The 22,772-nt window shown below is 41.7% G+C and overlaps 1 protein-coding gene across 1 annotated transcript in view; it reads left to right on the plus strand.

Moving 5' to 3' along the window:
• The first annotated feature begins 1,809 nt into the window (after positions 1 to 1,809).
• Positions 1,810 to 22,772, plus strand: part of micu3a (mitochondrial calcium uptake family, member 3a) — a 60,924-nt gene continuing 39,961 nt past the window's right edge. Inside the window, exons 1-4 of the mRNA XM_017685053.2 lie at positions 1,810 to 2,055; positions 10,266 to 10,413; positions 11,954 to 11,985; positions 12,122 to 12,200. Coding sequence (XP_017540542.1) covers positions 1,810 to 2,055; positions 10,266 to 10,413; positions 11,954 to 11,985; positions 12,122 to 12,200 — 505 coding nt within the window. The remainder of the gene's footprint in view (positions 2,056 to 10,265; positions 10,414 to 11,953; positions 11,986 to 12,121; positions 12,201 to 22,772) is intronic.

The following is a 22,772-nucleotide window of genomic DNA, read 5'->3' on the forward strand; positions in this document are numbered from 1 at the left end:
TCTCTGGCATATTAGCACATTTATTTCTTTCTTTATTTACTTATTTATTTAAAAACACTTATTATTTGTTTGTTTGTTTGTTTAGGCGGTTCATTTTGTAATTTAAGTAATTTGAGTAATTTCTACATTTTGCTTACTTAGAATTGTTATTTAATTATTGACTTTTAGCTTCCTTTATTTATTTATTGCTATTCAATTTTTATTTAGCCCATTTAACTTGTTAGAATGTGACGTATTTACTTATGAATCTATCAGTATATTTATTTATCTATCAGAATATTTATTTATCTATCAGTATATTTATTTATCTATCAGAATATTTATTTATCTATCAGAATATTTATTTATTTATCAGTATATTTATTTATCTATCAGTGTATTTAATTATCTATCAGTGTATTTATTTATGTATCTATCAGAATATTTATTTATTTATCTATCAGTATATTTATTTATCAGTGTATGTATTTATTTATCTGTCAGAATATTTATTTATTTATCTATCAGTATATTTATGTATCTATCAGTGTCTTTATTTATTTATTAATCTATCAGTATATTGATTTATTTATCTATCAGTGTCTTTATTTATTTATTAATCTATCCGTATATTTATTTATCTATCTATATTTATTTATGTATTTATCAGTGTATTTATTTATTTATCCATTTATTTATGTATTTATTTATTCATATATCAGCTTGATTATTTATTTATCTCTCAGTCTGTCTATTGATTAATTGATTTGTTTACTTTTAGAACGTTCAATGGTTTGTTTTTCTAGCATGTCCACACATCCATTCATCCATTCATTCATTTGAAAGACACTTATTTACTATTTGTTTGTTTGGGCTGTTGTTTAGTCATCTAAGAGTCATTTGGTTGCTGTTGTCGTTTTGTTTATACAGTGATTTGTTTTCTGGTTGGTTTCGTCTCCTTTATTTATTACATTGTTATTCACTATTGTAATTACATGTTTATTATTTAGCCTCTTCCTCTTGTTAGGATTCTGTTTACTCGTCTGTATGTCAGTCTACTGAGACGCGTGTTGGTGTCCTGGGGCTGTTTACTCCGCCCCACAGGCCGGGCTGCTGTTTGTTTGCCGCTCGTTTCTGTTCTGATTACTGTGTTTATTATGTTTCATTTCCTGGCGCGTTTGTTTGTGTTTGTTTGTTTGTTTGTTGGTTGATCGGCGCCGTTAGAGGCCGCGGCGGCGCTGGGAGATCAGACGGCCTTTGATGTCTCGCGCTGTTTTGTTTATTGTTTGTCTTCAAAGGCGCGACTCGTTTTGAAACTGAGAACAAAGCCGGAAGTCTGAGGGGGTCTTTCCGAGTCCCTGAACGACCACCTGAGACGGAAACCCGGTCAGTGAGGCTTATTCCCGCCGTCCGGACTCCGGGGTTCTTCACGGGTTCTTCAGTCCTCATAGAGCCGTTTGCAGGCTTTAACGGCTCTTTGCGCGGTGAACGGGTTCTTCGGGTGGACGGAGAACGTGCTGTGTATGGTTCTACGTAGAACCTTTCTGAAAATGGTCCTTGGTAGAACCAAAGGGGTTCTGCTAGAGTTACGGCGTCCAGCTTCTCGGATTTCAAAAATGTTCTATCTAGAACCGCAACACGTTTTCCATCAGCCTGATACAGAGCTCGTGGTTCTAAACGGAACCCCTGTCCTTGCTGAAGAACCCCGGGAGAACCGCCTCGGTCAGTTCCTCCCAGTCGGTCTGTTTAAACCTCGCGCTCTGCTGACGACGTGAGCGCGCACGTCTCGCGAGGCTGCACGAGAGCGCGCGCAGCCACAGCAGCGGAGTCATGGCGGCCCTGCGCGGAGCTCGAGCGCTGTGGAGCAGAGTGACGGGCAGCGCGAGCGCGTGCGGAGGCAGGCTGGGGGGCAGACTGAGGGCGGGCGCGTGCCTCGGGGCGGCGGCGGGGGGGGCGCTTTACTTTTGGTACCAGTGGGGAGCGCGCGGGGCGACAGAGCCACGACACCGGGGGGCACTGAGCCTACTTCCGGCCCTGCGCGCGCGAGGACACGACAAGGAGGAGGAGGAAGAGGAGGTGAGAGCACGGGCACGCGCACTGCCCATAACCCCACGTGCACAAATATGCATACACAGATGAAGCATGTTGCCTTTATTTGTTTCACCCTGTTGGTTATTATTAATAATAATATTAATGATATAGTAATAATCATTAAGTATATACTATTATTATTATTATTATTATTATTATGTACAAATGTTCTTATACTATTTTTATACTTATTGTATAAGTAACTTCTATCATCTTTATTAATGCTGCTAGTAATAAAAGAATAATAATAATGTAATTACAGCATAATGCATTGTTATTAGTAGCAGTTGTGGTATTAATAATAATTGTAATTTTTATTATTACCAGTGTACTTCTTATTTCAATATCAGTTTCAGTGTCAATTTATGAAAGATTCATTACTTAGTAAAAGGGATTACAATCAAACCAACAATCAGAACCTTCATCTGGTCAGAGAGCAAGTGGATGGTGGATGGGTAATAGTGACGAGGCAGTGAAAGTGAAGAGGACAGTGAGAGCGGACACTCACAGTAATAGTGACGAGGCAGTGATAGTAAAGAGGACAGTGAGAGCAGACACTGACAGTAATAGTGACGAGGCAGTGAAAGTGAAGAGGACAGTGAGAGCAGACACTGACAGTAATAGTGATGAGGCAGTGAAAGTGAAGAGGACAGTGAGAGCAGACACTGACAGTAATAGTGACGAGGCAGTGAAAGTGAAGGGGACAGTGAGAGCAGACACTGACAGTAATAGTGACGAGGCAGTGATAGTAAAGAAGACAGTGAGAGCAGACACTGACAGTAATAGTGATGAGGCAGTGAAAGTGAAGAGGACAGTGAGAGCAGACACTGATAGTAATAGTGACGAGGCAGTGAAAGTGAAGGGGACAGTGAGAGCAGACACTGACAGTAATAGTGACGAGGCAGTGATAGTAAAGAAGACAGTGAGAGCAGACACTGACAGTAATAGTGATGAAGCAGTGAAAGTGAAGAGGACAGTGAGAGCAGACACTCACAGTAATAGTGACGAGGCAGTGAAATTGAAGAGGACAGTGAGAGCAGACACTGACAGTAATAGTGACAAGGCCATGATAGTAAAGAAGACAGTGAGAGCAGACACTGACAGTAATAGTGACGAAGCAGTGAAAGTGAAGAGGACGGTGAGAGCGGACACTGACAGTAATAGTGACGAAGCAGTGAAAGTGAAGAGGACAGTGAGAGCGGACACTGGCAGTAATAGTGACAAGGCAGTGATAGGAAAGAGGACAGTGAGAGCGGACACTCACAGTAATAGTGACGAGACAGTGAAAGTGAAGAGGACAGTGAGAGCGGACACTGACAGTAATAGTGACGAGACAGTGATAGTAAAGAGGAGAGTAAGAGCGGACACTGACAGTAATAGTGACGAGGCAGTGAAAGTGAAGAGGACAGTGAGAGCGGACACTCACAGTAATAGTCACGAGACAGTGATAGTAAAGAGGACAGTGAGAGCAGACACTGACAGTAATAGTGACAAGGCCATGATAGTAAAGAAGACAGTGAGAGCAGACACTGACAGTAATAGTGACGAAGCAGTGAAAGTGAAGAGGACGGTGAGAGCGGACACTGACAGTAATAGTGACGAAGCAGTGAAAGTGAAGAGGACAGTGAGAGCGGACACTGGCAGTAATAGTGACAAGGCAGTGATAGGAAAGAGGACAGTGAGAGCGGACACTCACAGTAATAGTGACGAGACAGTGAAAGTGAAGAGGACAGTGAGAGCGGACACTGACAGTAATAGTGACGAGACAGTGATAGTAAAGAGGAGAGTAAGAGCGGACACTGACAGTAATAGTGACGAGGCAGTGAAAGTGAAGAGGACAGTGAGAGCGGACACTCACAGTAATAGTCACGAGACAGTGATAGTAAAGAGGACAGTGAGAGCAGACACTGACAGTAATAGTGACGAGGCAGTGAAAGTGAAGAGAGTGAGAGCGGACACTGGCAGTAATAGTGACGAGACAGTGATAGGAAAGAGGACAGTGAGAGCGGACACTCACAGTAATAGTGACGAGACAGTGAAAGTGAAGAGGACAGTGAGAGCGGACACTGACAGTAATAGTGACGAGACAGTGATAGTAAAGAGGAGAGTGAGAGCGGACACTGACAGTAATAGTGACGAGGCAGTGATAGTAAAGAGGACAGTGAGAGCAGACACTGACAGTAATAGTGAAGAGGCAGTGAAAGTGAAGAGGACAGTGAGAGCGGACACTCACAGTAATAGTCACGAGACAGTGATAGTAGAGGACAGTGAGAGCAGACACTGACAGTAATAGTGACGAGGCAGTGAAAGTGAAGAGAGTGAGAGCGGACACTGGCAGTAATAGTGACGAGGCCGTGATAGTGAAGAGGAGAGTGATAACGGCCACTCACAGTAATAGTGACGAGGCAGTGATAGTAAAGAGGAGAGTGATAACGGCCACTCACAGTAATAGTGATGAGGCAGTGATAGTAAAGAGGACAGTGATAGTGGACAGTGAGAGCGCACTCTGACAGCAATAGCTACAAGGGTATAGTGGGCAGTGATAGTAGTGAGAGTGACAGAGAACAGTTACAGTAGACCATGATAATGATAGTGGACAGCAATAGTGGACTAAGACTATGACGTATGGGACAGTGACAGTGAAAAGCACTGTGACAGTGAACTCTTCCTGTGGACAGTGGTCGTGAATAGGACTGTGATAGTAGACAGTGACCGTGATAAGGACTGTTATAGTAGACTTTGATAGTGAACAGTGATTGTGAAGAGCGTAGTGACGATGGACTACAACAGTACTAGTGAACAGTGACAGTGAAGAGTACAGTGATAGTGAAGAGCATAGTGACGATGGACTACAACAGTACTAGTGAACAGTGACGGTAAAGAGGACAGTGATAGTGAAGAGCATAGTGACGATGGACTACAACAGTACTAGTGAACAGTGACGGTAAAGAGGACAGTGATAGTGAAGAGCATAGTGACGATGGACTACAACAGTACTAGTGAACAGTGACAGTAAAGAGGACAGTGATAGTTTGAGAATGACAGTGATAGTGGACAGTGATAGTGAGAGTGAAAAGGACAGAGACATTTTGGGGGAAATTGGTTTTTCTCCCAGTTATTGCTTTGAGTGCATTATTTTCTCCGTTGGCAGGCATCCAAGCACCTCCTGGTCAGCCTTTTCCACTCTACAGTGTCACATTTGTTTTTCACTGTAGGCCAAATTGGACGAAGCTTGTAGCAGGAAGGTGCAAGAGTTTCTTTTATGATCGCTTATGATGGTAGCCACTAGACTGCAGCTCACATTGTCTGTCTAAACTGAAGGCAGATGCAAATGAGCCATCTGCCCAGTCCCAGTGAGTTTTACCCTGCATGCTTTGGGCATCCAAACCAATCAGAGTTTCAGATGAGTTTCTTTGAGCATTTTGAATAATCAAGATAGTCATGTAATCCAGTAAAAGTGAGTTTTTTCAAGACACACCACAATCAATATTTCACTGTTATCAGAAGAAAACGGTGTATCTCCAGAAAGGTAACTTTACAGGAGAAGGAAAAAACCTATTTTGCTTTTAATGTAAGTCAATGGAACCAGACGTCTTTCAAAACAAAATTGGCCCTTTTCTTTTGGTCCATTTGTCATGAAATGTACAGACAATGTAAAGAGTAACAGGTATTTTTAAATTATGTCAAAAACTGAAAAATGGAGATACGAGGTTTTCTTCCAACAGCAGCGACATGCAGCATTATAATTGCAAATAACGGTATTTTGTCTGTATTGTGCAGCCCTGATGTAGATTACTGTTCAGTTTTTTAATGTGTCTAAAGCGCTGAGACTCCCACTTCCAGCATTATATTGTTATTATTGTTATGCTGTGTATCATTTCTGCAGGAGAAAGTTCTAGGAAATTATTTTTCAAAACAACCCCAAAGCTAAAGCCTACAGAAAGAAAGTGTCACATTTCTTTAAATGTTGAATTCCTCCAAATGCCTCAAGTTTCCACGTATTTACCACCTGCTTCCTCCCGCATGGCTTTGAGTAAATGTACATGAACTGTGACTTGTAGAGTGGAAACGTTTGCTCTTAGAGATAACAAAAGGGCATAGCAACAAAAGGTTGATTTCTCATATTTTGATAACAACTTGGTTGATTTTCATATTTTTCCCTCACTGATTTTGTCCCTTTTTTGCTTATGTTTTACAGACAATTGAATATGTTCATCATTATTGTGATAAATTATGTCACAGTATGCTTTTGTGGATATGTTATGTTGGTACTGGGCGGTGTACTGGTTCATTGGTCATACAGTTTGGAATCCTTCCTAAGGTACTGGAGTATTGTCGCAATGCCCTAAATAAGTGCAGCTAGCTGGACGTACATACAGTGCAAACCACTGTAATGTAATCCCGTTTAGCTGAGTGGCTAAGTCAGGGATGTTTCAGTCATGTTTTCTGTATTCTGTTTGAAATTTGTCTCGGAAGTACTCGGCTGTCAGCATATCCATTATACCACTATGCCCTATATAAGTGCAGCTAACTGGGTGTGCATACAGTGAAAACCACTGCAATGTTACCCCGTTTAGCTGAGTGGCTAAGTCAGGGATGTTTCACTCATGTTTTCCGTATTCTGTTTGACATTCTTCCCAAAGTACTGGACTGTCAGCATAACCATTATACCAGTATGCCCTAAATACGTGCAGCTAACTGGACATGCATACAGTGAAAACCACTGTAATGTTATCCTGTTTAGCTGAGTGGCTGAGTCAGGGATGTTTATTTATGTTTTAAATGAAACTGAAAGTCCACCATCTAGTCCATTGCATCTATGCTACTCCACTTTGTTTTCGAAGCAGCAGACAAAAAGCTGCCACCTGATTTGGTCAGATGTCCTTGGGGTTTGTGTGCACAACTAGCCATGGTACTGAATCGTGAATGACTTCAGTATTTTCCAAATTCCAGCAGTGCCCGATGGCCACAGTGCACAGGACGCATGTATGAGACAAACAAGAAATTAGATGATGCTGAATTCATATTTATAATTCCCATTCCACCTTAAATGGTAACTAGGACAGCAGTTACATTCAGGTGTCTAAGCAGATGCCAGAATGTAACTGCTGCTCCATTTAAGGTGGAATGGACATTTAGAACGGAAAAGCTGAATAAGAAGTCATTGTAGAAATTCAGATGTGAAGCACTATTTTGCGTACACTGACGTACACTCTTTAAAAAAAGAGGGTTCTTCAAGGGTTCTTTAGTACAGAAAATGTTTCAATATAGAACCAAGAACACTCAAAGAACCCATTGCATGATTTGCAATGTGAAAGAGTTGAAATGTGCTGATGATGGTTCTATATAGAACCTTTTTAAAAAAAATTCTCTTGTTAAAAGCTTGACATAACAATGACGTAACAATAGCAGAACCTTTTTGGTGCTCTATACAACAGTCTGCAACATGTTCTCCATCAGTCTGAAAAACCATTTTACCATGCAAAGAACCCTTCAATCATACAAAGGGTTGAGTGTTCATGGGTCTATACAGAACCATTTTCTTTACTAAAGAACCCTTGAAGAAGTGTAGGTTTACCTAAATATTGGTCAGTTTCATTTTTGTGCACAAAAAATTTCAGCTCTATTTTGCTGGTTAAATATGGTTCTTATAAAAATGAAGGGACATCCCAGAATAATAAGCCAGTTAGCTTACAAAAATAGGTTTGCTTAAGCATCTAAAATGGGTTTTACTTCATGAGATATAGATTTTGCTGCCTACTACTATGACGAGTGTGGTCAGTGCTTCTAGACAAGCTCGAGCCAAATCAACGCTAATATCGGGATTTACGGATAGCAATGATCAGTTCGGATATTTTAAATGTTGGAAACCAGTGACAGAAGGGGAAAATTTGTAGTGGACAGTAACAAGGACAGTGATAGTGGACAGTGGGAGTAGACAGCAATAGTGAAGACGACAGTGGTAGTGGAAAGTGGTAGCTGAGAGTAAGAGTTAGACAGTGTAAAGAGGACAGTAGTTTTGGACAATGGTAGTGGACAGTAACAAGGTCAGTGAAGAGGACAGTGATAGTGGACATTGGTAGTAAAGAGGCCACTAATAGTGGACAGCGGCAGTGGATGGTAACAGTGACAATGAAGAACACAGTGATAGTGGACATTGGTTGTGGACAGCGAGAACAGACAGTGGTAGCGGACAGTAAGAGTAGACAATGATAGTGAAGAGGACAACGGTAGTGGACAATGGTAGTGGACAGTGAAAGCTGACAATAGTACTTGACTGTGGGAGTACATAGTAACAATAAACAGTAATGGTGAATATATGAGTGATAGTGGACAATAGTAGTGGGCAGTGACAGCTGACAGTGGTAGTGGACAGTAAAAGGATACAGTAATAGTAAACACTAATAGTGAAATATATTAGTTATAGTGGACAACAGTAGTGGGCAGTGACAGTAGTAGTGACGAGGCAGTGATAGTGAACCATGACAGTGACAACAGACTATGTTAGTGAACAGTGACGGGATATACATTGCTGAGCATACTGTCCACTACTATGCTGGCCATGATCAGTACTTTTAGACAGGCTTGATATGGGCAACCATTGATAGATAGCAGCTACAGCGATGGCAATCAGACTGGACTATTTAAATGTTGAAAAACACGCCGTATACGAAAGGCACTAGTGCCTGAGATGATCACAGACCTGCCTATTCCCTCACTGGACAGACATGAAGAGCGAGTTCTGAACACTCTGCTCTTTTGTGTACGTGTCCTTAGCACTTATTGAGCCGGGTTAGTTTAATGAGGGGATGTAATGCACAAGGCATTTTGTGAATTCTAACACTGTGAAACTGACCCAACCACTATGGCTTATAAGAGTAAACGCATCTCGCTGCTGTCAGAACAAAACCTTGTATGTCCATTTTTGTCATTTTTCAGTTATTCAGATAATTAGAAAATTACTGTCCTTCACATTATGTATACATTTCATGGTAAATGGAGCAAAAGAAACAGCCTAAATTTACTTGGAGAAAAATCTGGTTCCATTGACTTACATTAAGAGGAAAGTATGTTTTTTCCTTCTCACGTAAAGTTACATTTTGGAAGATAGCAATGATATGTATAGTGAGATATATATATATATATATATATATATATATATATATATATATATATATATATATGCGCGTGCCCTGCGATGGACTGGCGACCTGTCCAGGGTGTATCCTGCCTTCCGCCCGAAGACTGCTGGGATAGGCTCCTGCATCCCCCCGCGACCCTGACGGAGAAGCGGCTTAGAAAATGGATGGATGGATGGATGGATGGATGGATGGATGGATAGATATATGCGCGTGTGTGTCACCGATCTTTAAAACGAACTCCTCGTTTCTACGCTCACTGTCCACTTTATCAGCTCCACTTACTGTATAGCTGCACTTTGTAGTTCTACAGTTACAGACTGTAGTCCATCTGTTTCTCTGATACTCTGTTAGCCTCTTTTTCCCCTGTTCTTCAATGTTCAGGACCCTACAGGACCACCACAGAGCACATATTATTTGGGCGATGGATCTTTCTCAGCACTGCAGTGACACTGATGTGTTAGTCAGTGTTGCGCTGGTACAAGTGGATCATCCGTGCTGCTGGAAGCTTGTAATCCAGTGCACACCCCATTGATACTGACCCAGGATTGCCAGTAGGCCTGTATTGGGAATGAAGAGACTGTGTCAAGTCCATTTTGTCAAAATATATCGCTGCTGTCGGAACATAACCTCGTATCTCCAAAATGGTAACTTTACAGGAGAAGGAAAAAACCTACTTTACTTTCAATGTAAGTCAATCGAACCAGAATTTTTTCCAAGTCATTTTAGGACATTTTGGTCCAACTTTCATGACATTTGCACGCAATATAAAGGCCAACATGCATTTTCAAATGATGTCAAATACTGAAAATCGACAAAAAGAAGGAGATACGAGGTTTCGTTTCGACAACAGCGAAATGCTCACTTCTGCCCGTAAAATTACAGATGTAGTAATTTACTCCACAGTTGTTACTGCCAGTCTATAAAACTACACACATTGCAGATTTCAGCTCAAATCACTCGTCACCGATTATTTAAACTACCTCTCCAGGTGTAAATATTCCAGCTCCACACATTCTTCTACTCATTGTCCAATGGTTTGTCTTTTCCGTGCAGGCTCGGCCGCTCAACTTTAAGGACAGGGATGTCTCCATGTCATCTCACGAGTACCGCTTTCATCTCTTCAGCTCTGTGGAGTACGAGGGTCAGCTGTTCATGACCCCTCAGAACTTCATTGAGTCGGTCACCATGAGCCAACCCCGCAGTGAGTAAACACTCTCAGCTCAGCATACTCATCCTCACCTGAAGGCTTTTAGCTTATGTCAGCGTTGTAAAGGCATTTAGTGGTATAGTGGTTCAGCTGATAAAACAGAGACTGGTAAATTCTGGAGACGTCCAGAAACGCTGCTGCCTTTTCTGGGCTTGGCAATCACACAGTGTACAATGGATTGTCAACGTTTCGTGTTGACAAACCTTCCAAAGAACAGCAGGAGCATCCAAATTGTTACCAGTGTAAAGTTCAAAAGGCAGTGTCTGTCATGGCATGGGAGATATTAGTATTGGCATAAATTGCATTTTGGAGCAATTTATGCTGCATTCTGGATGATGTCTTTTTCAGGGACATCCATGTTTATTTCAACATGACAATGGCAAGCCATGTTCTGCATGTATTACAACAGCATGGCTGTCATTGAAAATGTTTGGAGCATTATGAAGTGCTAAATAGGCAAAGGCGCCTTACAGTTGTGCAGCATTCAAAAGTGGATCAGTTGTTGTCACGGTGGTAATAACGTTCCTGTCCCAACTTTTTGGAGCATGTTGCAAGCTGTAAATTTAGAATAAGCATATATTTAAAAAATATAGATAAAATAGATAAAATGTCTAATCTTCTTAATGTAGGTCAAAAAGAAATAGTGGTGGGGACTAGTGTACTAAACATTCTCAAGAAAATGTGTACCGCAGTACATTCAGCTAATGTTGTGACTAGACAAAGGCCCAATCCCATTTCTTCTTTTTACCCCTATCCCTTGTTTTTGAGTGCCACCCTAACCCTTTGAAACGGAGTTACAAGGGGTAGTGGTTGAAGTCTTGCCCTACGAAATGGGACAAACATTACTTCATTAACAGCTACTAGTGCTGCTATGTAGGTGACCCGGCCCGTCTTTTACATCTAGGGCATCTTTTACATCTACATTTGGGGCATCATGTGCTTTTAAAGAGAGGGGGTATGATATTTATTATCGCCCACCAGTAATTCTTCGGTGATACGAAGCTGAAGTCAGATATTCACCAGATTCTGGTTCCGATTTTCCTGTTCCACCTTAAACGGTGCAGCAGTTACATTCTGGCGCTTCCGGCGTCAGAACTACTGGACTACTTAAGGTGGAACGGGAAAGTTAGCTAGCTAGCTACCGAGACATTAGCATGCTATTAGCTATTTATTTTTTATGCTTGTTATGAAGAAAATGACCAAAATACACTGAAACGACATTAAACTAAGATAAAACAGAGATTATGGTCATTTTTAACAGAGAAAATTCTCACGTTTGTGGGATTCTTTGGTCTCTTATTCAGCCATCTTGCTGGTTTTTCTTTTTTCTGCTCTGCTTGGCCTCTGAAAAACTTCAGTTCGGTGGCCATGTGGGCCCAGCTCTTTGCCCTACCCCTCTATCTCAACAAGAATCGGGACACTCTACCCCCAGACGTAAACACAAAACAGAGGGCTATATATGGGATTGGGCCAAAGCATCACCCATTACAGCCTGTAATCCATATAACGTCTCTGTTTCTCTTCTCCTAACCAGATAAAAAACCATGGAGGTCCCTCACTAAACAGGTCTGGTAGAAAATCATTGCTCTTCTTTCTGCTCACAACGTTTCTAACATGTAACGCATGCAGCTATAGCACAAGGTATATTTAAACATTACTCTTGCCATTTCTATGTGTCTCATTTCCATTTTTCTCGGGACAGGAGCTGGAGAAGATCTTGGTTGACACTCCTCCGGTGTGGAAAGGAACTTCCAAGCTGTTCCGTAACCTCCGGGAGCGAGGTGAGTTACTACCGTGCTAAAATATCTGCTTTTTATTTTATTTTCCTGAATTCGTAACACTCCTCAAATAAATTATACATTCCTCCTCAGTGCTCATCTCAATTTTGACATGTAATAAATATGTATGCGGGCCATTTTACAGAACAAGTTCAAACTGGGGTCTCATAGGGAAAAAAACATGAAAAAAAAACAAAAACAATGAAGTATTCAGACCTTAAACTTTACAAGGATATGCTAAATATATACATAATTTCACAGTCATATATACATATATACATATACAGTCATAATTTGCACTTGTTAAAATTGTTAAAATAATACTTTTTAATGTTTTTAGTGCAGTTCAAAGTTTTAAATTTATCATGAATTTCATTTAAAAGTTTGAAAAGTTTACATAAAAGAACCATGTTTTCATGTTGCTGCTGAAACACGAAGGGTTTTAGTCCATGGGTGGAGCCTTATTTTAGCCACACCCCTGTATCTAAGAGCAGAAAGTGAGACTGCATCCCTGTCCCTCATGGCCATGTGGTTAGATCCCGTTATGTTGAAGGAAATGCGTTAACAAAGTCTAAAAATCAGTGAGGAACATTAGAAATGGTCACTATTGAAACATATATTCTGCAGTCAGACTTTTAAGCTAACATTTTTGTGTTTTAATGAAAAATATCATGATTTTATGTGTGTACAGCTACTCAGAGCTGTGTTTTATAGTCAGGTGCTGGCGAGTATGTTCTGTTCTGTTCTGTTCTAAAATTGTCACTAACAGAACATTTGGCAAATTGATTGTTGTATTCATGACGAAATGGATGTTCAATCCTTTATTTTTATAAACAAATGAAATTAAGGCACAAAGTCACTGAAAGCAAAAGGATTTACGTCTAAAGTTCAGGTCTGAGATGAGTTTTCAACTCTTTCAAGGAATTTCCGAATAATCCATGTATAAGTATTGGCATCAGTTGATACACTGATCAGTCATAACATTTTGACCACCTCCTCGTTTCTACGCTCACTGTCCATCTTATCAGCTCCACTTACTGTATAGCTGCACTTTGTAGTTCTACAGTTACAGACTGTAGTCCATCTGTTTCTCTGATACTCTGTTAGCCTGTTCTTCAGTGGTCAGGACCCCCATGGACCCTCACAGAGCAGGTACTATTTGGGTGGTGGGTCATTCTCAGCACTGCAGTAACACTGACGTGGTGGTGGTGGTGTGTTAGTGTGTGTTGTGCTGGTACGAGTGGATCAGACACAGCGGTGCTGCTGGAGTTTTTAAACACTGTGTCCACTCACTGTCCACTCTATTAGACACTCCTACCTCGTCGGTCCACCTTGTAGATGTAAAGTCAGAGACGACAGCTCATCTGCTGCTGCAGTTTGTGTTGGTTGTTCTTCATCAGTGGTCACAGGACGCTGCCCACACGACGCTGTCGGCTGGATATTTTTGGTTTTCAGTCCAGCAGCGACACTGAGGTGCTTAAACACTCCAGCAGCACTGCTGTGTCTGATCCACTCAGACCAGCGCAACACACACTAACAAAACACCACCACGTCAGTGTTACTGCTGTGTTGAGAATGATCTACCACCCAAACAGTACCTGCTCAGTGAGGGTCCATGGGGGTCCTGACCACTGAAGAACAGGGTAACAGAGTATCAGAGAAACAGATGGACTACAGTCTGTAACTGTAGAACTACAAAGTGCAGCTATACAGTAAGTGGAGCTGATAAAGTGGACAGTGAGTGTAGAAACAAGGAGGTGGTCATGATGTTTTGCCTGATCAGTGTATGTAAAGTACAGTGAATATCGACATACTGAAATTCTCCAATGTTGGGTCCCAGTTTCACATTTTTCCTCTAACCCAGTTTAGAACCAAAATGTGGGGGAAAATGTCATGTGTAGCAGCCGTAGAGAGGCCGGAGTCATTCTGGGTGATTTGCCGACAACTTTTCCCTCTTTATACTCAGCAAATATACCAACATTACCTCAGAAACAGATGCAACAACATACTACTCAAGCTATAAGTCAAGCTAATCCGTCACAGCTGCAAGAAATGAGCTAGCAACACTCTCAGCACTACGGAAGAACAGATTAGTAGGTGGTTAGATTTGTTCCACTTCTGGATGGAGGCAAGTGTGTGGAGATCAGTGGCTGCTAGCATTAGCTCTTCTCAGCTCCGTTCTCTGAGGCGTGCCTGTTGTGAATTAGCCTTTAGTTCAGGGCTTTACTACAGTAGTGCGGCGTCCCTCACTCTTCTACAGTCCACCCTGGAAGCTAACAGCTCTCCCACATGCTAAATAAGGAAGGAACCTATGAGGGACTACGAAATAAATAAATAAATAAAAGCGTGACTATAAGTAAGACCACTGAGAAGAGAGCAGCAATTAAAGCATTTGCTCGTGTGGAGTTTGTTACAGCCCGTGGCAGCCCAGCCAGCTAATTCCCCGCGGTGATAATTATACGCTAGCTCCACTCTGACTGTAACCGCAGCGGGACCGCTAAAAATAAAGCGCCTGGAAGCGCCGCTCTTCTCCGACTCTTCCTCATAACAATTATCCTTTTAAAAGCAGCGCTGCAAGTTGGCAGCGGCGCATTATCTCGTTGGTTTAACTGATGTTGAGCCACAGCCTGCGTGAGGACGTGCGAGTGCGGCGCGTCTGATTAGCAGGCCGGAGCGATGATAGAAATCTGATGCTAATTGGAGCGGCTGTGCAAACCGGGAAGGCGCTCATGGGAGGGTCTCTGGAGAGAGGTTTCTAGGGGAAGGTGAACGCTGGGGTGGTTCTGGTGGAAGCAGGGGAAGCTTAACACTTTCTGCGCTATGGGCGCACCAGACTGACCAGTTACCATGAAGGCTGTTTGCGATGTAACAGCACTGTGGTCATCTCTGACGACAGACAACGGTCAAACTCTAGCTTCACTAGGAGTTAGAGAAGCACACTACTTATCATTCATTATTAGAGATTCAGATGAAGGGAATACAAGTGCATGTGTGTTGAGAAAGACGGTGTCTCTGGTCTGTCTGTGTTTATGTGGAAAATCTGTCACTGCTATCGGTTGTGGTTGTCGTGATATTATTCTAAAGGCCTTCTGAAGGTTTATAGTCCTTGGTATTGACATTGTTTTGTCTAATCCGGAATCTATGTAATGTGCCACAAGTATTCGGATCATTTTCAGACACAGTCTTCTCCATTGTGGTTGGCCCAGTGGCATACTGCTTTGATTTGTAGCTGTTGGCAAAGGCTACTATCGCTAACTTAGGCCACGTTCACACAGCAGGTGAAAGTGGCCCAAATCTGATCGTCTCAACAAATCTGATTTTTTTGTTTGGCTGTTCACATTATCTTTTAAGCGTGATCTGCATACGACACCAGTCTGTGTGACTGAAGTGCCCTTGGGCTAGGCACCCAAACCCCCAACTGCTCCCCGGGCGCTGTGGATAGGGCTGCCCACTCCTCCGGGCAAGTGTGCTCACTGCCCCCTAGTGTGTGTGTTCACTAGTGTGCATGCATGTGGGTGTTTCACTGCACGGATGGGTTAAATGTGGAGGTCTAATTCCTCTGTGTGTAAAACATACTACATCTACATACACAACTACATCGCGCTATGGCATTTTAGGCTTACCGCACTCTAAAAAAGTCTTGATTATATGAAAAGAGCGTCTATGCTCATATATATGTTTGTGATTGTGTCTGGAATGCTGTCCTCATCTGCTTGACGTACAAAAGCATGCGAGGCCTTTCCTTTATTTGACTGCCTGGAGGATCATTCAAATGAAGCGTTGTTTATACAAGCCTTAGAAACGCTGAATAGTTTAGTTATGCAAAAAATGTGTCGGAAGCATCAGGTAGAGCCGGTTCTCCTCAGCAGGAAATAGAATCGTGGAATCTCTTCTGATAAACGTTTCTTTGAGGCATTTGGGGAACCCATTTAAAATTTACTAGAACCAGAGGTGTGTACTCGAGTCGTATGAGTTGGATTCGACTCAGACTCAAATCACGAATTTGATGACTTGAGACTCGACTTGATAAAATCATAAAAGACGTCCAACTCGACTCTGACTTGGACTTGAATACCAATGACTTTGATTTGGTCTTGAACACCAGTGACTCTGACTTGGACTTGAACACCAATGATTCTGACTTGGACTTAAACGCCACTGACTCTGACTTGGACTTGAACACCAATGATTCTGACTTGGACTTAAATGCCACTGACTCTGACTTGGACTTGAACACCAATGATTCTGATTTGGACTTAAATGCCACTGACTCTGACTTGGACTTGAACACCAATGATTCTGACTTTGACTTAAACGCCAATGACTGACTTGGACCCACCAGTGACTCTAACTTGGACTTGGACCCACCAGTGACTCTAACTTGGACTTGAATACCAGTGACTCTGACTTGGACTTGAACACCAATGACTCTGACTTGGACTTGAGCCTCATGACTTGGAAGGACTTAACACCCGAAGTGGAAGAAACATGGAGCGGCATCTGATTGCAGACAGTGCTCTACACATCCGCTTACTTTTCAGATGAATGGGTTTGTTTCCTGCTGCGAATTTAATATCCAGCAATGCAATGCATATTAATTATTAATTAAACTCGTTCAGCTCGGTCGTTTGGGTTTCTGTTGTCATCTAAATTCAGTTAAAACTAATGGTTGTTTTTCGTTTGCTGAGCCAGCTGTTGTGCTGAGCTGAGCTGGTTTTTATTTCGATCCCATGCTCCCAATGATCCAAAACTGATCAAAGATTAAATTCAAATATCTGTATTTTTTTAATTAAGTTCAGTAGTACTTTGAAAATTCTTATAGTTGCACTACTCTGTGTATTCTACTATATCTTCCATGGTTATCCAGGTTCAATAAATTTAGAATTTTATTTGGATGGGTGTAAAAAAACTTGATATACAGTACCATACACTACTAGCATTCCATCAACTCTTATTTTATTTTATTATTATCCTTATTTTGTTGTAAATAGTCTAGAGATTTAGCTTTAATTTTTATTATTTATAATGTTGATAATGTTTATACTGTTTCCCATTTCTATTACTGAGTGCCTTACTCCTGTTACTCTGCTGCTGCTGTAATACTGTGAATTTCCCCGCTGTGGGACTAATAAAGGATTATCTTATCTTATCTTATCTCTTAATAAAAGGCTGTATTGCTATTACTATCATTCTTGGTGTTTAGTGTTAAAATGGCCTTAAATTAGCTGAAAAATGCACATTGACTTGTTTATGACTATTAAGATTAGGGCTTAAGACTTGCTTGTGCAGGCTTGGGACTTGAATCAGAACTTGGGACTCAAGTCTGGACTCGAGTGTCAAGACATACGTGTTACTTACAACTTAGTGACTTATTCTCAGCCCTGGCTAAAACCCTTATCTAGAGCTTCTGTAAGGAACCCTCATGGAATGTGCCTACCATGCACTGAAAGGTTCTTTGAAGCAAGAGTTTAGGTATAAGTGTACCCCGTTTTCCTCCATCTGCCAAATGCTGTCGATTAGCCAATGTGCTTTTGCCTTTTGACTTCTGCTTCTTCAGCACTAGAGCTACAAGGCTAATGTAGCTAACAAGTAGTGGGAACTTAAAATGAAAACTGCATACAGCAGCAGTCCTGCAGTCCTCTTAGTCCACTTGAAGCATGAATTTGATCCATATTTTGTAAAGGCTTCCATAACTTGTTAGCTACAATTGAAGCAGAAGACATAAAAGTAGTCAGCTAGTTAGCTACGGGAAATAGCCTAACCATAACAGCTAGCTAGAAGAATAACAACTACATGGTGCCTAAATGGACTTTGCAATTAGCTAACATGACCCAATGAACATTATTCATTCATTTTGTTTTTGCTTTTCTATGAACTGTTGGTGATTGTTAGCTACAACAGAACCAGCAGACAGCAAGCGTGGTGGAAATAATAGCTAGCTAGCTACAGTCATTTAGCTGGTGAAATTAAAAATGCATGTAAGTTAGTAGTACCTCATGAAAACCTTGTAGCTACATTAGACACCTTGTCCATAAGACTTGTCCATAAGCCTTGTCACTAAGCAGCACAGTAGCTGGGTAGAAGTAATAGATAGCTATATCTATATGAGCACAGGTGACAAACCAGTATTAGCAAGTTAGCTAACATCATCGAATGAAATGTAGTCATTTTGTTCATTGGTCAGTTGTTCATTGGTGGTTGGTTAGTGTAGTGGTTAACACCTCTGCCTTCTACACTGTAGAGTGGGGTTCATTCCCCACCAGGGTACGCACTATACCAATAAGAGTCCTTGGGCAAGACTCCTAACACTGCATTGGCCTGCCTGTGTAAAATGATCAAATTGTAAGTCGCTCTGGATAAGAGCGTCAGCCAAATGCTGTAAATGTTCATGATTTTGTGTAAGGTTTCTTTACTGTTTAGCTACAACATAAGCAGCAGACACCAACAATGGGGTAGAAATATTAGCTAGATAGCTACAGTCTTTTAGATAGACAAATAATGAAAAATCATAGAAATCATTTAACATTTCTCTTGGTAGTTAGCTAATATCCTCTCATTAAAATCTGATAACTACATTAGTAATTCAGTCATCTAGAATTAGTCATTAGTCATCAGCCAACGGAAGGCGAGACAAGCTCCAGAACCAGAGTTAGGCTCGATCCCATTTCAACCCTCGCCTCTCCAACTTAGCCCTTAGCCCTCTGTTTTGCACATTCATGTCTAGGGATAGGGTGTCCCGATTTTAGTTGAGATAGAGGGTCAGGGCAAAGTGTTAGGCCTATGTGGCCCTTCAAACAGAGATTTTTCAGAGGCTCACTCCAAACAGAGTGTTATAAAAACAGTAAGATGGAGAACAAGAAACCAAAGAGACCCACAAATGTGAGAATATTCAATGTTAAACAATTACGATACCCACTGTTTTATCTTAGTTTAATGTCGTTTCAGCGTATTGTGGTTTTCTTCATAACAAGCATAAAAAAATCGCTAATATCATGCTATTTTCTCAGTAGCTAGCTGCCTGACTTTCCCGTTCCACCTTAAATAATCCAGCAGTTCTGACACCTGAAGCACCAGAATGGAACTGCTGCACCATTTAAGGTGGAACGGGAAAATTCGAACGAGAATCTGGTGAATATCTGACTTCAGCTTCATATCACCAAAGAATTAAGAGTGGGTGATAACAAATAATTGCCCCCCTCTTTGAAGGCATATGATGCCCTAAATGTAACTAAAGCCCAGCAGTGATGTTGCTGGACTTTGCCCTGGATTTGGTTGCCTGGTTCTTATGATTTTTCCCTTTTTTATGATTTTCTCGGATTTGACCTCTGAATGTTTCACGACTACGAGTTTTACTCAAGCCCTTGATAATAAAGCCTCTCCTTTAGATTTTGACTGCAAGCGTCTGATTCGTCTGGTTGTGTCACAACAGGCCAGTAGCCCTGACCTCTGTATTCATGAAGTTCTTTGAGCGCCTGGTGTTAGCACACCTGAAGGCCATCACAAACCCTCTACTGGATCTCCTGCAGTTTGTATACAGAGCAATCAGGTCTGTTGATGGTGGGTTTAGCTTGGCCTACAGTGTCTCGACAGACCTGGAACCTACACTACAGTTGTTTGTGTACTCAGCATTCAACACCATAGTGCCAAAGCTGCTGCATGTCAAACTGTCCCAGCTGTCTGCGCCAGATCCCATCTGCTGGTGAAACATGGACTGCAGATGAGGCTAGGGAAACATACGTCAGTCCCCCGGACTCTCAGTACTGGAGTTCCTTAAGGTTGCATGGTCTCACCTCTCCTCTTCAGGCTCTATTCCAAAGACTGTGTCTCCAAGGAGCCAGCTGTGAAGACCCTCAAGTTTGCAGATAACACCCCTGCGGTGGGCCTCATAGCCAACAGTCACGAGTCAACATGCAGAACGCTGTAGAGATGGTGGTGGACCTCAGGCGCGCAAATGCCCCTCCCAACCCCAACCCCCCGCACCCTCCCTACTCCTCCTCAACATCGACTCTTTGGTTTTCACTGTGGAGTCACTTAAGTTCACCTGAGGTGAGAGAGGAACATGCTCTCCATCGCCAAAAGAGCAGAGAAAGCTCTACTTAAGAGAGCTGAAGAAATTCAACCTAGCAAAGCGTCTGATGATGAGTCTGATGATGTAGGTTTACACAGTGATTGGTGAGTCAATCCCCACACCATCCATAACCATCTGGTTTGGTTCCTCCACGTCACGAGAATGAGCCAAGCTCCAGGGCATAATTAGGATGGCGGAGAGGACCATTGGATGTATCTGCCAATGCTTCAGGGGATCTACAGCAGCAGGATGACCAAACGTGCTGGCAAGGTTACAACCAACTCTTCTCATCCTGGACATCACCTCTTCCAGCCGCTTCTCTCTGGTAGAAGATGCAGGGCCATCAAAGCCAGCACAGCCAGACATGCTAACACCTTTTTTCTCAGAGCTGAAACTCATTAACCACAGTGGACACTCCGCACTTTAATTATAAACTGAAACTGACTGCTTTGTAACATAATGCTTATTTGCTCAGCTGTGCAATAATATTCTATACAGTCATATTCTGTATTTAATATATTCATATATTCACACATCTGTTTAGCTCCTTTCACATTGACTCTTTATTATTCTTTCTTATTCTTCATTATATTTAATGTATTTTTAACTTATTTGTCCCTCAGTCTTAAAAGTGCTTGTCTGGGCTATCCAGTTTGTTATACAACCCCCTTTAATAAAAAGTTGGGACGCTGTGCAAAATGTAAATAAAAACAAAATGTAATGATGTGCAGATCATTTAAACCCTATATTTAATTAGAAACAGTACAAAGACAACAAATCAAATGTTAAAACTGAGAAGTATTATTGTTTTTTGAAAACATATTTGCCCATTGTGAATTTGATTGCAACAAGACGTTCCAAAAAAAAGTTGGGACGGGGGACAACAATTGTGTAAAGCCAAAAAAAAAACACCTGGTGGTTAACTGGCAACAGATCAGAAACATGATTGGGTATAAAAAGAGCATCTCAGAGGTGGAGTCCTTCAGAAGTAAAGATATGAAGGGCTTCACCACTCTGTGAAAGACTGCACAGGTGAATATTGCAACAATTCAAGAATAATGTTTCTCAACGTAAAACAGCAAACACCTTATGCTTCTAATCATTTACAGTAGACAATAACTTTAAAGGATTCAGAGAATTTGGAGAAATCTCTGTTTGCAAGGGACAAGGCCAAAAACCAGTATTGGCTGGCTGTGATCTTTGGGCCCTCAGGTGGCACTGCATTAATGCTGTAGCGAAAATCACTGCATGGGCTCAGACACACTTCTGAAAAACACTCCATCCATAAATGCACGTTAAAACTCTGAAACGCAAAGAACAAATCAAATATAAACAGGATCCAGAGATGCTGCCACCTTCTCTGGGCCTGAGCTCATTTAAAATGGACTGAGGTGAAGTGGAAAAGTATTCGACGAATCAACATTTGACATTTTTTTTGGACATGATGGACATTGTGTTCTCTGGGTTAAAGACCACTCAGCTTGTTGTTCAAAAGCCAGTATTTATGATGGTTTAGGGGGGCATTAGTGCACATGGCATGGGTGACTGGCACATCTGTGAAAGAATCCTTAATGCTGAGCGATTTACACGCGTTTTGGCAACATATGCTGCCATTCAGATGACGTCTTTTTCAGGGTAGGTCTTGTTTATTTCAGCAAAACAATGACAAACCACATTCTGCATGTATTATAACAGCATTGCTCCATATTAAAAGAGTCCAGTCCTGTCCCAACTTTTTTGGAACGTGTTGTTGGCATCAGATTCAAAATGAGCATACATATTTTTTTAAATAATAAAGAATTCTCAGTTTCAACACTTGATATGTTGTCGTTGTAGTATTTTCCTTTAAAAATATGGTTGATATGATTTGCACATCATTGCATTCTGTTTTTATTTACATTCTGCCAGCATCCAAACTTGTTTGGAAATGGGGTTGCACATCACATGCATAATGTACGTATAACATTTGCTCATTTATTTATGTTTTTCATTGAAATGTTGGGTGGCATGTGCATCTCAGATGCTTCAGTGATCCCCTTCTCCTAAAGAATAAACCCCGACTGTGTGGACCACCAGTTGGCCTTGACCAAACTGTTAAAACAGGCCTGAATTCTGTACTTTGGAAAAACCTCCTTTTGTTTGTGAGCTATGCTAGTCTCGAGTACTGAGCAGGTCTGAATGGGATTCTGGGAATTCTGCAGCATGAAGGACAGAGCTGAGTGTGAATGTTCCGGGGGGGGGGGGCAAGCGGGGCTTGGAGGTTTGTGAATGCTCATTGTAGTGAATGAACTGCGCTGGAAGTGTCAGGTTGTCCTCCTGCAGGCGTAAAACTGCCCTTCCGAAACACTCGACTCACTCACCCAGAACTATCTGTAGCGCTGCTGCGCCACGGCCCTGAAAGGGTAGCGTATCCCCCTCAGGCGCCCCCTCCAACTTTCTGCCCAGACATCCTCAAAATCCTTTCACCTCTCTCTCTGTCAGGCTCAAACTGAAAGCAGTGTTATAGC

Source organism: Pygocentrus nattereri, chromosome 22 (assembly GCF_015220715.1).
Source record: "Pygocentrus nattereri isolate fPygNat1 chromosome 22, fPygNat1.pri, whole genome shotgun sequence".
Taxonomy (NCBI): domain Eukaryota; kingdom Metazoa; phylum Chordata; class Actinopteri; order Characiformes; family Serrasalmidae; genus Pygocentrus; species Pygocentrus nattereri.